The sequence below is a fragment of the Pezoporus flaviventris genome, unplaced genomic scaffold, assembly GCF_033815535.1.
Source record: "Pezoporus flaviventris isolate CSIRO_AGI_PZ_B2104156 unplaced genomic scaffold, CSIRO_AGI_Pfla_v1 ptg000096l, whole genome shotgun sequence".
Taxonomy (NCBI): Eukaryota; Metazoa; Chordata; class Aves; order Psittaciformes; family Psittacidae; genus Pezoporus; species Pezoporus flaviventris.
Genome location: NW_026892644.1, coordinates 3,638,030 through 3,654,730, shown reverse-complemented (window position 1 = coordinate 3,654,730; position 16,701 = coordinate 3,638,030). Strand labels below are relative to the sequence as shown.

The window sequence follows — 16,701 nt, the reverse complement described above, 5'->3', positions numbered from 1 at the left end:
TGCAGCTCTCCTTTCCCATGATCCCAATAAACTGTATGGAATTACTGTACAAATGTGCAAGAGTCACTTTATTAAAAGAGCAAGAAGACAGATGTCATCTCAGTGTCGATTTAAAGACTTTAAAAGACCAGTGCTGTATATAGACCTAAAGAAAAAAAGACTTTACAATTAACTTCAGAAGCCTCCAAAATTACTGATTTACTTTTTAATGCATAGAGAAGCTTACATCTGATATGATGAAGGTGAAATAATACGTAACTGTATTAGGGGAGGCTATAAGATTACCTGCGCCAGCATCCTGTCTCCAACAATGTCAAGTGCAGATACATACGGGTAGACTGCAACACAGGAACTGCAGAACACACTTGACTGCTTATACTCCCCCAGCCACTGGCACATGTTTTTGCACCAATTTAGTGTGTTTTATAAAGTGTTGATTAGGACATTCTAGCTCTTAAGTTTTTAATTGAAAAAAATGTTATTTCATTAACATAGGAGCTGTTTAGAAAACTGGAACAGTTTCACCCTTTGATATTTTTCATGGTCAGGCATTATTGTACCATCTGCATGCCCTATGGAAGAGTTAACCCAAGATAAAAGAATTTGTTAACAGTAATAGAGAGTAATTTGTTAACGGTAATAGAGTCAAAGATCCATGGATCTATCTTCCTCACAGAAGAATAACACCCAAGTGGCAAAGCATTTAACAAGTAGATGTTCCCCCTGGATATTAACCTCATCAGCAACAACAAAGTGTTAATTAACATGCTTGAGGGTAGGCAAGAAAACAAAACAAGCCTCTTAAACTCAGGGAAGCACATAAATCACCAGTGTGTTTTGAAATATTTGACAAAAGTTACTGACTTAAGGCAGGATTAGGTGCCCACTCATTTTCTAGCTGACGAAGGATGCACATTTTCAACTTGGTTACTCTGGCTCCAAGAAGTATTAATGGAATGACCGACAAAATTCAGGACATGACAATTACAGAAAAGTTCTAGCTATTTTAAGACCAGCAGTCTCCTGCTATGTAAGCAGCCTTCCTGAAATAAATGGGCACTACCACGGACAGGCAAATTAAGAATGGCTCACCCTCTGCCATTAACTCTGTTAGTAGTCATCAATAAAACTTTTTTGCCTTCTTTGGCTGTGATCAATTTAGTATTCTCTGCTTCAAGGCAAAGAAACCAAGTAGTTTAAAGGACACCGGACAGCATATTTTTAAAAATTATGAAAAAGTTAAAACTTCAAACAGTTAATTTTGAACAGTTGCAAGCAATTTAAGTATATCCTCAACATTTTACACCAGTGGTTCTTCCAGGTAAGAGTCAGGATAGTGCTGATCCGTTAGCCCTAAAAAAGGCTCTTTTTCACAGTAAGAGACCAGCGTAGGGTTTTTCAGGGAAAAAAAAAAAAACAAACGGGAAGTTATATGACCTGAGTAATGCTTCATAAAGTAATATCAACAAAGATTTTTACCTCAAAAGAAATACAGATGAAATGGAGTTCTATTCAGAAGCCTTTATTTTTTAAACAGGCTTAAAATACGCAAATGAAGAAAAAGTATGTGGACATAAATAACATAAATCAGATAGTCACACTCCAAACACCCTAGCTGGGAAAGAATGCAGTACTAAAGCAACTACAGTCATCCAGCGATCAAACTTGCCTAATTCGAGGCAAAACTACTCATCCATCAAGTACCTGATATAATTGACAAAAGGATTCCAGTCAGGTATGACTCACCCTGTTGACAAGGCTCCTTTTCAGAAGAGAGACCGTTATTTCAACTATGTTCACATGAGGTTCCTCATCCTGCTTACAGTTAAAAATAAATACTTTATGTCCGTGTACAGTGCTCTTCAACAGAGGTCTCAACAACCCTAATGGTTTCTTACAAAACACTCCTGAGAGGTAGGTGTATCATCATCCCCTCTTCACAAATGGAAGAGAGATTTGCCCAGAGTCTCACAGCTACTTAGCACCAGAGTCAGGAACATGTCCCCTGACTCTGTACCAAACCTTTTCCACTAGACAATGCTCCTTTTTATGTTATACAACTGCATTCAAAAAAAGTTATTTTAAGACAATATATGTTTAATATTACAATATAGCATATTGTAATAAAACAATGATACAGTACAGTTCATCTTTGAGGTACCGTTCTTCTCACCTCCCCAACTCTTTTACTGGGGGAAAACCAAATAATTATGGACTAATGAAGTTTCTGTAGGTGTAGATATACAACTGACTAAGTATTAAGTTTCTGTTCATAAAGAACATTTATGTTATTTCACAAGTGCCAACTTTTATCAGGCACTAGGACCATGCAAATCATGTTATTTTAAGATGGTAAGCAGTTGCATGTCTTAATTTTTGCAGTTTAATGTCAATAATTCCAGTCAATCTCAGTACTTACTACAGATATCTTTTCCAAGCGCAGGATAATGATGATCTAGAACCACTTCCTCCTACAAAGCCTCTTAAAAGACTTTTTGAGCTACACATTCAGCTCCCACATCTACTAAGTGAGAATCTTGATTTAGACAAACACATGTGATTTCAGGTTTTAACAAATTTCCATTTTCAAGTTTTATAACAAAGTGACTAACTCCTGTGTTGGGACTGACAGAAGACAACTGAGACTTTGTTAAATCTGATGGCAAAGTACAGTTAAGATGTGAAACAAAATAACCAATCCAGTTCCTCATGTAGGCTCCATGACTCACCACTAATATATTGGCATCTAGTATTTTAGAAACTCCACCGTTATCACAGCTAAGTTCTGCTTCACTGCAGTGGTTCGTCCAAGGGAAAACAAACTGTTCTTCAGATGTTCCTGAGTTTCTGCTTCCTGCACCATGGACATCTTGCTCCTTCTGTTCCAATTCAACAGCTAGCTGACACAGAAATTCAAAGAAATCCCTTGCACGTTCTTTTACCTACAGGGAAAGGTCAGAAGAGATCATTGTGAAGAATGCAAGAGACTTTGCCTTTCAGAAATCTGAGATGGAACTACTTCAGTTAAAAGACAAACATTAATCACAGACAAGTCTCAGAAATCAGTGAGAAGCTACTGAATGCTGGAAAAACTCCTCTGCCCTTCGAAGCCAAGGCTGGAAGTAATTGCCATCATCCTTCTCCAAATGACAGCTTCATGAGGAGACAATCTCAAAATCAATACTATAGTTCTAAAGAGATTCCCTACTTAGCAGACACTGTAATCAGGTCAAGTGTTTTTAGCTTATAAAATAACGATCTTTAGTTGGGCTAAGCTCTCAGTAAGATGTTTGAAAGTACGTATGCAATAGCTGCATCTGCACTGAAAGTAAGGCGCAAATAAATACCATACTTCATCCAGTGTTTCTCCTCCAGAAGGCGTGAATGAAGGACATTGCTCTCCAGCAGCCTTTGCCATAGCCTTGAGGTCAGCCAAAGGCCTTCCTTCTGCAACACCATATTTCTGTAAGAAACCAGAGACAGTTTAGCCAGATGTATCAAGTCTCCCATACCATTTTCAATACAAACATCTTTGTTTTAATGGATTCTCAAGTGTAACACACAGGCTTAACTACTTTTTACATTTTATTCCAATACTGGGGGAGGAGGTAACTTTTTATCTGCTATTTAAGCTAAATGTATACATACAAAGTGTGCGTATATATATATATTTGCTGGTGTGCACGTGTATATTTTCAACACTCATTCTTAGCATACAAAATTCAAGTGTCTTTGTAACTGACACTACATTGCAAACACCTCTGTATGTTGCTGTTCACATCAAGATAACTGTACTGTCAAACGTTGTTATGCACATTCCAGAAACCTTGATGTTGATGACTAGGATACAGACACATACTTCTTACTGGGGCTTTCTAGACTTCTATGTCACTATCCACTTATTATGGCACCTAACTGCATATCCACAACAATTAATTTATTAGTCTTCAGAATTTAAAAGTATTGAAACACATCTACTTAAGCCTCTCAATCCCTTTCTCTACAGCAAAATATTGAGAGTTTAAGAACACTAAGACAGATATGAAGAATTCAGTGCCCTGAAACTGCTGAAAACGAAATCCTAATCTTATTTTCCTAGATTCCTCTCATGAAAGCAAGGCACAAGAGAATAAAACTTTCCTAATAGGATCAATGACATATGTTCTCTTAAAGTACTTTGCCTCTTTTCATGCAATTCAAACTTAATTCCAGTTATAGAGAGTAGTGACTTACAACCTGTGTCCTGCAGATACTGTACTGGCATTTCTATACATCCATACAAGTGCTATAACAGGGGGAAACAAGCATAACAGCGTAACTTTCTAAAATTCTGTATTACAAACTGTAATAGCTTTTTAAAATATCAGGTGATAAAGCAACTAGAGGAGTTTGGGAGAAATTTACTTGCTGATTTCAGTGAAAGAACTGGAATTTCCGACAGAAAACAAAGATCCAAATGGGAAATGCTACAATCATGTAATGCTCCTTAAACATGTATTTGCATGCTGGCAGTATGCCAATCCACTTTTGGTTTTGTAGCATTTCCTTATTTAAAATTCAGCTGACAGTCTTACTGTAGCATCTGAAGGGTGGTTCATATTAGCAGTAACAGCCAGCATCTGAATTTATTCTTATCAAGACATACTTAAAACCAGACAGGAGGTACACAATGCCTGTTATCAGGCAGAGAAGCTAATCAGGAAAGGAGATTGTTCCATAGACAGAAGAAAGCTTTCCAGGAGTCCTTGTGCAAATGAAAAGGTATAAACAGCTGAAAAGTCAACACTGAGTTGTGCCATCAGGCTAGAGAAGGTAAGCAGAGAAAGTATCTTTAACACTTTACATATGGAGTTAGAAAACAGCTAAGCTTTTTATTACACTTAAGATAATTCCCTCTACACGTAAATCTTACCTTACATCACTAAAGCATCACAGTTACAGCACTAATCACTACATTTTGGCTTTGCTTCACAATTCTGCAAACGATTTATAATACCCAATGTGAAGCGTTCAGTTTTCAGTGACTAAAAGTACATCAAACAGTGCTCTCCACTATTAAATTTACCATTTAATAAGCCAAGATACCCATCAGTAGCAAGTTACATTTCAAATTGTTCAATGTTCAATATTAAAACATACTGTTTTGGCACTTACTCTCTCTCGAAGTCTTGCATCACACTTGATTTCCAAATCTTTGCAAAACTTATTTTTTCCTAGAATTGTGGCAGCAGTCTAAAAAGTGAATACAAGTCACACCAATGAGCTGTTTTCTCATGGAATAGCCAGACCATCTTAGACCACCACATCCAATGTCAATCACACTAGCAGGACCCAAAAATCCAAGATAAAAAGGTTTTCAGATGGTAGTCTCTCTCAGAATTGGATATAAGGCCTGTGTCAGGCCATAAAAGGCAGAAAACCTGCATCTTCTGAAAGTTCTTTCACAATTCAAAGCCCAGAACAGTTGAAGACATTTAGCACCTATGAAAGGTGTGCAGCAAGATGAACAGCAGCACAGGATTTACCAGGATAAAAGCCACATCTTCTCTCAAGTATACTGCCACTCACAAAGCAATCATGCCAACACATTCTTTGTAGTATGTAGATCAGATTCACAAGCAGTACATTCCTAAAAACTGATCAGTTAATCCAACCACAAAAGAAAAAAAATGTAACATCTAACAAATGAAATTACATTCTGGAAAGTGGCTACTTAATGCAACTCAGAAACCAACTACTCCTGAAGCAGTTAAGAGGCAGGAGGATGTTTGCTGCAACTAACTGAAGTTGTTACAAGGAGGAAACGCACTGGATGATACACTTGAAAGGAGAAAAAAAAAATACCTAGCTTATTGTATTCATCTGCCTCTAGATGGCATGGCTAAGAGACAGAGAAAACCAAAAGGGCTTAGTTTGCTCTTAACAGGATGACGAGCCTTGTACTATACATCTTTTTCTTCCTTCCAAGAAAACATGATTTTGGGAGTGCAGGGAGGGCAAGACGACTGATGAAGAAGAAATTCTGATACCACTTCGGAAAAAGTATTGCCTAATGGAGGCTCTAATGTGTTGGATATCGCATACCTGTTTGGCTGCCACAGGAGCTAACCTCCTCCTGTTCTTACATGCAGTAGTTTGTAAAGGCCATACTGGATTCACATACCAGTTTTGACTGGTAATATCAGCTGGAAGTATTGTGCAAATGTCCATGTCCAAACAAAATGACATTCAAAGGACTCATTTTGAAAAGGCTCCTTGGATTCTGACAAATAATAAAAAACTTCGTTGTACTAAGAAGATTTTATGACCTATTTAATGCATTGCTCAGAAAAGGCTTTAAGTTGCAACTTCAAATTTCTGCCACAGGAAAACATCAAAATTCAGACACTTCCCTGTAAATATGAATAACATAGTTATTCATAGTATGATAATATTCTGAAATTTCTCCAGGGCTGAGATCCTGCTCACTACATAGAATAGACAATGCTCACCTACTGAGCACTAACACATACTCTTGAGTTGCAAGCATTAAACATGAAGCCTTATTTACTCTGCTGAAACCAAAACATGTTCCAAGAGCTTAACTTCCTCATAGTTTCCCTATGCCACCATTTACTAGAATATAATGCTTCAGAAACATTACTGAATCTTCACATTACCACAGTGAGAGAATGGATATGAGCCCCATTTCATACATGGAGAAGACTCAAAAGATTATCTCTGATCCTTCCCAGGGCCCAGCCTGTCCCAGTCCTGAACCTGGTTTCACTACTGCACAGTTCTTGTTCCAACAGCATTAGCACCTCACATAGGCCCCATATTCCCCTACAGACTTTGTTGTTATGCTCTGTTAAGCTTTGTAGTCTTACGGAGTTCTGCTGTGATCACAAAACACCCTAGTCTGCCCAACTAGTCTTTTTGTATTTTCACATTGCTGGTCTGCCCTGCTTTCTCCTGCACTGCTGATTTCTGAAGCCAGTCTCTGACCCCCTTTCTAGGCTTAGTCTCTCAAGCAGGCTTCCCTGCAAAGTTTCTTCCTGCATTTCTCATACCTACTATTCATGTTGCATCTCCTGTAGCTCTTGGAATTCCTGCCCAGGTAGTACAACTCTCTCTGCACACATCCCCATTTTCTGCTATCCTGCTCAGTCTTGCATGTTCAGCTGTTAGCCATGGACAGTAGCCAGGGGACTGCACACCACTCCTGGTTCCAGTAACCACGGCACAACCCGACTACAGCTGATGCAGGAGACTTTGCAAGGAAAAGTAAACTTTATCACTAACAGTTTCTTTTAAAACAATTTTTTATCTCTTTTGCAAGGGAACTTATACATTCCTCTCATACTTGAGCTATGAAGTGACAGCGTAGTAAAATCTTCATAGATTTGCAGATGCCAAAAAAGTGAGTTCCAAGCAAATGGAAACTGCAGGTTTGCCCATCTTTGAAAAGCTTGCACAAAGTCTGGATAGCTTGTCAAAAAAAATAAAATAGCAAAATACATTTCCCTTTTGCAAAGGACAAATTCAGGTCTGTCTTCTACACTATGAGCATGCAAATGTTTCTCATAGAAAAGGTTGTCTCTAAAATAAGGAATAAAATTAGCAAGCTCACTCTCAAGTGGCTGAGCATTCAAAAACAATTCCCCTAAGGCAGGCACACAGCACAGAGTCCCATGAACATTATAAAACACTATTAATAGAATCATAGAATAGTTAGGGTTGGAAAGGACCTTAAGATCATCTAGTTCCAACCACCGCCACGAGCAGGGACACCTCACACTAAAACATGTCACTCAAGGCTCTGTCCAACCTGGACTTGATCACCACCAGGGATGGAACAACTTCCTTGGGCAACCCATTCCAGTGCCTCACCACCCTCACAGTAAAGAGCTTCCTCCTTATATCCAATCTAAACTTCCTCTGTTTAAGTTTTAATCCATTACCCCTTGTCCTATCGCCTCCATCAGATACTGGAAGGCTATGAAGTCTCCATGCAGTGTCTCTTCTCCAGGCTGAACAGCCCCAACTTTCTCAGCCTATCTTCATACGGGAGGTGCTCCATCATTCTTACGGCCCTCCTCTGGACTTGTTCCAACAGTTCCATGTCCTTTTTATGTTGAGGACACCAGAACTGTACTGTAATGTTTCTAAATATCATCGCTACCATTCACACACTCAAAGGAAGTGACTTATCAGGCAGTTATAAGGCATTTTTAAAATACCTAATTATTGCAGTACTCTCTTCCTGTCTCTCCAGTTTGCTTTTTGCCTAAGTTGTGCTGCTATAGCAGTTCATGGGGCTGTGCTGCAAAACTGTTGACTAATGTTGATGATCTATGTTTTAAGGGAAAAAAGGTGATTTAAGCTAGATTTTGTGGATCTGGTTTACATCAAGACTTCGCAGTCTTTTGTAGCAGGACAATGGAGGGAAAGGCAAGCAACCAGCAGGGCTATCAAGAACTGCTTAGTTGTTTCAATGATGTGAAACCTACACATCTCCTGAAATCACGGCATCAGTCAAAGCAGAGAGAATTAAGGACAGGGCTTCCACAGGAGACATGACCTTCCTTCAACAGCTGATCATGAGATCAAAAACCTCTACCTTTCAGAGCTCTGTTTCCTAAAGTTTTTGAGCATTTTGTAACTTTGCACACAAAATCTCATGGAATCCCATTCAGTAATTAACATTTTTTCCTCTTTAATTAACCTACAAAAATAGTACATCAAGATGAGAGGTGTGCTATTTATTCAAATCCAACCTCTCCACATACTTAATGATCATTGCACTGAATTTACAGCAAAACTTGATCTTGCCTATATTGGTTTGCATTCCTCAGAAAGACACAGCATCCAGCCATAATGCACAAGTAGAACAATATCACAGCAAATTTGTTTTGTTTCTTCAAAGAAAAACTGACTTCAGCCTGTGTTATCTCTCAGTCCCAATTACTCCTTTAGTAAGAACCTATGCCCATAAAAAATAACAGCAAATCCATTAGAACAACATTGCAAGACATCCTGCAAAGCAAGGTAGCCTTCACTGGCTCCTAACAGAGCTGTTCTCATTGAAATTTCTTCAGAGGCCTTCTTGAATTCTACAAAACTCAAACTGCAGTTCTAAGTCCCTCAAAATACCTTTTGGCTCTCTGTCACTGTATTATTTTTTGCATCATCAATAGCAAATAAATGCCAAATTCTGAAGCTAATATTTACATTCAGTTGCCTCAAAAAGCACTTGCCTGCTTTGCTCGAAGAAGGTCACTTGAGAAGACATGAGTAAACTTCACATTACTGAGAAACAAACCAGCAGCATCTGCTTGTCTGAAACCAGTTGAAGAGAGCGGCTCATCCACTCCTTGACCTAAAAAATAAAAACTAATCAACATTAAGACATGCAAATTTCTGATCATTTAGCTGAGCAAGCACAGCAGCAATAAAGAATCTGCTCAGTCATGATAAAATCCTTCTCCTTCAGTAAAGTCAGCCTCTGGTAAAAGTCACTGTTCCTCTGGCCTTTAATAAACCATCACACAGATGACAGAAGTGGGAGTACAGACTAAGAATACAGAAGGATCTTTATTGATCTTAATATTAATGTATACATATGACAAATTTAAACATTAAACAGACATACATTTTCTAAACATAAGCAGTCATTTCAAAACATTTGTTTTTTTTAGAATGTCACTGGTAGGCTTCCTGGAAGAGGTGCCTCACAACTGAAATTGAAATGCTATAAACAGATCTGTTGATTGTAAAATAAGAAAAAGGACATTACAATTGAGATAATGCTGCTGATACTAAAATACATCTACAGGGAAAAAAAAAAAAACCACACACATGGGAGAGTCAAGTCATTTGCTGATATTCTGTGGAGATCCACTTAGAACCTTCATAGTAGTATGTAGTTGATAGCTGTATGTAGTATGTAGTTGATAGTGGTAAAGCTATCAAGCTAATGTCCTGGCTTACAAATAACACCCGTTAAGGTTTACAACATTATTCCGTAATAATACTTAACGTTTCAGGAATTGGTTGCAGGATTTCCCATTCTGCAGGGAAGAATAATTTTCCACCTCTAACAAGCTCGCGGAGTAACTGATACTAACCTTGCAGTATCTTGTCTTTGTTGTATCTTGTTTCTCCACTGAAAGAGATTATAAACAAAAAAAAAAAATTAACTCATCATGATTTTGCTGAATGTTCAAAACCATTATTGTATTAGGCACCAACAAGAGACAGCAGAGTCTGGATATGAAAAATGAGATATAATACAGCACAGCCTCTTTTCAAAACCACATATCTGAAGACTTTTAAACAACAAAAACAACACCCCATATTTTCAAGTGGTCAACCCCAATCATGCCTTCAATATTTACTCAGACAAACCCACCTGGAATGAAAGGAAGTAATTTCTTAAATTTATCATAAATGCAGAATAATGTATCTATTACAATTACACCTCCATGCAGGAGAGAGAGAAGTTGCAGGAAGACTCTGGAGCCCTCTTATGAAAAATCTATGCTAGCCAACTGGACCGCTGTAGTTTAAAGGGAAGCCAATTCAAGAGATTACCAAAGACAGCAGCAGAGCAGGCTGCACACCTTGAAGAAACAGCATAACAAGCCAGAGCTGTAGAAAAACTAGTAGAATGAACATCACCTTCTTTATGAATATTCTACCTTGAAAACCATAATTGACAGTATTTCATGAGAACAGTGACTAAAACTATGAGCAGACTTATTTAGGCGGGAAAGTCTAACAACTAAACTTCACATGAACAACGTTAAAATCCCTCACCTGACTGAAATGTCACATGCTTAAGTTTTTGCATTACTAAGTCCAAGTGCTCTACTTGGTTTTTATACAGAGAGCCATCAACAAGGCTTCATGGAAAGCCCTCAAGATGAGCCTCAAAGAGGTAACTGATCGCAGAAGGCTAGTACCTTTAAGGCAAATCACTGTATTTCAGTATGCTTTAGACTCGTGCACAAGGGGAGGAAATTTAATTCTTTAGGCTTGCCCCATGTCCTGACAGCTACTTTCAGCATATATTATGCTAAAGGAGAAAAAAAGTTTAGCTTTACTAAAAATTAGACAGTTAATTACTGCCAGCTGCAGGAAACTGGAGCTATTCAGCCTAGTTGACTACAAATCTTTGTCAATATCCACTGCAGCCTGAAGGCAAAACTCAGTAACTTCAATGAAGGCTGTCCAGCCTGGAAAAGAGAAGCTGTGTGGAGACCTCATAGCAGCCTTCCAGTATCTGAAGGGGGTCTACAAGGATGCTGGAGAGGGACTCTTCATTAGCGACTGTAATGGGTTCAAACTTAAACAGGGGAAGTTCAGGTTAGATACAAGGAGGAAGTTCTTTACCGTAAGGGTGGTGAGGCACTGGAATGCGTTACCCAAAGAAGTTTTGAATGCTCCATTCCTGGCAGCGTTCACAGCTACGTTGGACAGAGCCTGGGGCAACATGGTCTAGTGTGAGGTGTCCCTGCCCATGGCAGGGGGGTTGGAACTAGATGATCTTAAGGTCCTTTCCGACCTTAACTATTCTGAGTCTAAGTCACAAACGCCAATTCTTTAATGTTCCACAGCAGAAATGTTAGGAGTGGTGGCACTCTTAAGCGAGCAGCCTGCCCAACCAGAGACCTTGTGGCAGGAGAAAGGTCTCGAGAGCAGCCACCCAAGCATTCCCAAATAGTGCTTACTGACGCTACGTATAACCCCGTACTTTCACCAACACCAAACTGCACTGATGTGGCTTCACCTGTCCGGCCAACTGCAGCGTACGCCACGGCCTCACGCATCCCGGCAGGAGCGGTAACGGAAGCGGCCGTACCCAGGCCATTCCGAGCCAGCCCCTCCGGCTTCAGGGCCGCCTCGACCCCCTTCCCGCCCCCCTCACGGGACACCCCGGCGCTCATCCCGCCCGCCAAGGCAGCCAGCCAGGCAGCCAGCCAGATTGGCTGACGGCAGCCGAGTGCGCCTAAGGGACGATGGGAGGGGGAGAGGGGGGGGGGTGGGGTGTCGGAGAGGAGGAACGGAACCCCGCTAACATCACAGCCCGTCCCGGCACCGGAAGGGGGCTGAGGGGAAGGGGTTAAAGGCACCCTGCGGGGCTGGGGGTGCCGCGGTACTCACTGCCGGACGATGGTCAACCCGAAGCGCACCATAACACGACCTCTCAGGTACGCGCAGGCCCTACCCGGCCCCGCTTCACCCCGCACTGCGGCGCACGGCCCCTCACGCCCACCCGTGACGTCACGGCTCCGCCCCGGCGTGGCGGCGAAAGGGGGCGGGGTCTGTGCGGAAGCCGTCGGAGGCCGGTATGTGCTTCTGTCCGTGTGTCAGACCGACCGACCGACCGACCGACCGCCCCCCCCGCGGCAGGACCCGGCCCCTTCCGCTGGGTCCCCGCGCCGTGAGGCGGACCCCTGTGTCCCGGGGTGCCTTGTTCGTGGAGCTGCGTCGCGCTTCCTGCTGGGAGTTCCTCGAGAAACTTGATTGCGCTGGTGGCGGCTTCGTTGCCCTTCTCTGGACCCGCTCCAGACTTGGGAAGTAACAGAGAGGAACTGGGGGGGGGGGGGGGAGGAGAAAGACAAGCAAACCTACCACCTACACCTCCTCTATATCGGGCTGATGTTTTCAGACTCGAGAGTAAAGCTGACGCCTGAGCTAGGTACAATAAATCGGCTCTCCTCCTTTGCCTAGCGGTGTGCTTCCTGCGCCAGCTGACAGCATCTGTGGGAAGATACCAGATACTGCATTTTGCAGCTGACGTTCTTGTTGCTTATGCATTACTTTCTGGGTGAGCAGGGGGATGCTTCTTTCAGTTGCTGTGGTTTGACATTCAGAATCTTACCTTGCCTAGTGACAGTGAAAAAGCAAAGAAAAAAAAAACCAACAAAACCAAGAAAGAAGTCTTACAAAAGCATTTATTTTGCTGTTGTTCCTCCCCACTTACCGTTTTTGAAGATCCATGAAAAAACACATCTCACAAACTGCAAGGACACAGCAGAGAGGATGTTTCCCTGAACACAGAAATACAGCATTCACCTCAGGAAAAGTTCTACTGTCCAAAAATACAAAGGATTCAAATAGTTGATATTTAGGAAATGAACCATATCTTCACTGCAGTACTGATGCAGAATAAATAACACATAATATGTGTTTTATGGTTGCAAAAAGCAGGGCAAGAAATGGGAAAGTCATGTAAGGGTGAACAAAAATATCCAAGGAGCTATAATAGCACATAGGAACTTAGTACCATGTAAAATTAATATTTTAATCATTTTGCTCATGGTGTTTTCTAGTACACAATGAGAGAAATGACCCAATTGCTAGTATTTAATAATAGCATTATGAAATTGCTGCTGATAAAATGGGCAAAGTAATAGAGGAGCAACCACAAATCATCCTTTTCCTTTCAGAAAGCTCAAGTTTTATGGGTTACAGGCAGTCTGATTAACCAATTAGTTGGTCAGATAGCTGAGTGTATTTCCTTTAGGATTTCACCACCAGATGGAATAAAGGCTATCTAAAAATCAGAGGCATTCTTCTGGGTTGCCCAGAGATCTGATCTAACTTTGAAAGTGGTTTGTGCTTTAACACCAAGCACATTCTAAATGTGAAGACTAAAACATGTTTGTTTCATTTGATAGCAGTTTAAAACAGATGCTAAATTGAACATTTAATGCAACAGCTTGTCTGTCTCATTCACCTTTTATCTTCCTTTGGCAGAGTGGCATAACTTTGTATTATTTCTGCAGTGCCTCTCCTCCATGGATTTCAGAACTGACATTTTCAAAGGGCGACACCAGTGGCATGTCTGGCCTCTGAACCAGCCATTGTCAAGTGACTCAGCTCTGACCTATTTCTGTTGTATCACCATTAAAAACAACTGTGTTTTGCTAGGATGATAAGATCCCAGCTGTGTTTCAAGTGTGTTTTAGAAGGACAAGAAATAAATAGGAGCCCACACTGTGTCTGTACTCTTCTAAGTGCACATTCTGATACAGGTCCCTCTGTGACGGCCCTTCAGGCAAAGTTAAAGAGGCTGTGTCTGAAGTCCCACAGTTTGGGTTTGTGAAAAGACAGCTCGAAAGGCCTGCAGCTTCTGGCTTAACGGCCTCATGATTTGGCTACTAGATCATGTTTCCCTTTTCCATTGTTTAGTCCTCTTATCTTTGCCCTGTCTTCATCTTCATAGCATATGCATATTTTTCCCTGAACATTAACTTTCTTATGTTTCATTTCTTCTTCCTCAGTTCTCAGATCTGCTGTAGCACATCATGTATTCATGAGGGTGGTTTTTAAACTGACCCGTTAAAGCATTTACAAAGCACAACTACTAACATGAGCATAGAAGCTCATCAGATGAGGAACAGTATTTTGAGGAAGTCATTTTAGGAAGAAAAAGCTTCTGTAAAGCTGGAAATAAAACATTTTTGAGTGAGGATTTTTTTTTTCCTAAAAAATATTCTATATTCGAGTAATGTTGACTATCTAGTAAACTCATCATCATATGGATCACATGTTACTAACATTAGATGGTATCATTGATACAGGGCAGTTATCTAGTCTCCATGAAACATCAGCTGGCAATTAGCGCAAACCTGAAATCCTCACCTGGGCTGTATTCCCTGATGCCCACTTGTCGTTTGGGATCTGATCTTGCTTTTTGCTCTTACAAGTAACACCAGCCCAGCAGAAACCTGGGCCAAATTTCCTCATTGCTTTTCTCCCTCACTCCCCTCCCTAAGTAGTATGGCCCTAAAGGATGTGCTGGCAAGCACAAATCCGTAAATTGGTCAAATCCTAACACAGAGATTGTGCTGTGAACAGTTCTCAACTCAGGCTGCAGAACACGGTTGTGCAATACCTTGGTGGCAACTGCAACGGTTGCTTTTATGGAAAAGCAACTTTAGGAAAGTGTTTAATTGTTGTTAAGATGGTTTTCAGTGTGATATACGGGCTGCAAAGGGGGAGCAGAGCCATCCCCTTGTGGCTCTTCCACTGAACAGAAAGTGTCTGGTGCTCTTGTAACCGCACTTTAGACCAGTTTGCCCAAAACCCCAAGTGTAAAAGAACGCAAGTCAGGGTTGCAGGTTTTCTGGCTGATGAAGGCGTTCAGGTGAGCTGTTGGAGCAGTGGGAAGGTTCAGTTGAACATCGTTCCTTCCCAGCAGTGCGAGAAACCCCGGCAGCTCCTGGAGGAGCGCCAGAAATAGCTGCAGCGGTAGGAGAGGCGTTACCGTCATCTAGCGGTGCTCCTGCAGTCTGCACCCTCGGGTTTTACCGTCCCGTTCTAGCCAGATTTCCCACTCAACAAGCTGTGCATCTCTCTTAGATTACACATTTGATCTTTTGCCACTAGCCATCGAGGAGAAGCACATCCAGATTTTACGGATTTCTGTTGCAAGTTTCTCTAACGTCAGCCCAAGCCTTAATACCTAAACTGGGGAAATAAACTGATGCCATCAGAGCACTCCAGAAAGATCAGTGCTGTGTCATGGGTAAGAAGCAAATCCAAAGAAATCAAAATAAAAAAAATATGGGGAAACAAAGAGGTTGTGCCTGTGGAAGGTAGAACATCTGAGAGGAAATGTTGTTTGGGTGTGCTGGGTAACAATCATAGAATCATAGAATCACAGACTGGATTGGGTGGGAAAGGACCTTAAGATCATCCAGTTCCAACCCCCCTGCCATGGGCAGGGACACCTCACCCTAAACCATGTCACCCAAGGCTCTGTACAACCTGGCTTTGAACACTGCCAGGGATGGAGCATTCACAGCTACTTTGGGCAACCTATTCCAGTGCCTCACCACCCTAACAGGAAAGTACTTCTTTCTTATATCTAACCTGAACTTCCCCTGTTTAAGTGTGAACCCATCACCACTTGTCCTATCACTACAGTCCCTAATGAAGAGTCCCTCCCCAGCATCCCTATAGGGCCCCTTTAGATACGGGAAGGCTGCTATGAGGTCTCCATGCACCCTTCTCTTCTCCAGGCTGAACAGCCTCAACTTTCTCAGCCTATCTTCATATGGGAGATGCTCCAGCCCCCTGATCATCCTCGTGGCCCTCCTCTGGATTTGTTCCAACAGTTCCATGTCCTTTTTATGTTGAGGACACCAGAAATGCACACAGTGGTACAAGTGGGGTTTCACTAAAGCAGAGTAGAGGGGCAGGATCACCTCCTTTGACCTGCTGGTCATGCTTCTTTTGATGATGGTTGGCTTTCTTTTCTAATCCTGAACTAATTCCTCATCCCCTAGCCTGTTACGTCCCACTCACAGTTCTGTTCAAGTTCTGAAAACCTTAGCTATCAGAAAGGTCATTCTGCTGCTCTTCAGGGATGCTTGCTAGTCTCCTGCCAGACAAACCAGAGTTTTTGCTCTGAACAGCATTACCAAGTAATCTGAGGAGCTGCAGCTCCAAATGTGGCCAGTCTACTGACCTTTCTCTCTTGCCTTCACCACACTGTCCTAACTCTTCATGTAGTTTGTGCATGTTATGTTTTGGAAGAGCTCAAATAGCATCCCAGTTTATTTTTAGAGAAAACTCAATAGCAAGACAGAGCTATCATCACATCATTTCCACAGAAGGACAGACATTTAAGGAGACAGATATTTCCCTTATACCCTTTTATTTTTTTTGACTCTTCCCATCAGCTCCTTTCTTTCTCTCTAGCAG

At 41.4% G+C, this 16,701-nt stretch overlaps 1 protein-coding gene across 1 annotated transcript; it reads right to left on the bottom strand.

The window, feature by feature from the left end:
- Positions 1-1,506: 1,506 nt before the first annotated feature.
- TIGAR (TP53 induced glycolysis regulatory phosphatase) lies at positions 1,507-12,268 on the bottom strand. The gene is made up of 6 exons (XM_061476327.1): positions 12,148-12,268; positions 10,110-10,147; positions 9,240-9,361; positions 5,155-5,232; positions 3,353-3,463; positions 1,507-2,942 (listed from the first exon to the last, which is right to left on the bottom strand). Exons 1-6 carry the CDS (start codon positions 12,177-12,179, stop codon positions 2,484-2,486), a joined length of 840 nt encoding a protein of 279 aa, XP_061332311.1. The 5' UTR covers positions 12,180-12,268; the 3' UTR covers positions 1,507-2,483.
- Positions 12,269-16,701: the final 4,433 nt, after the last annotated feature.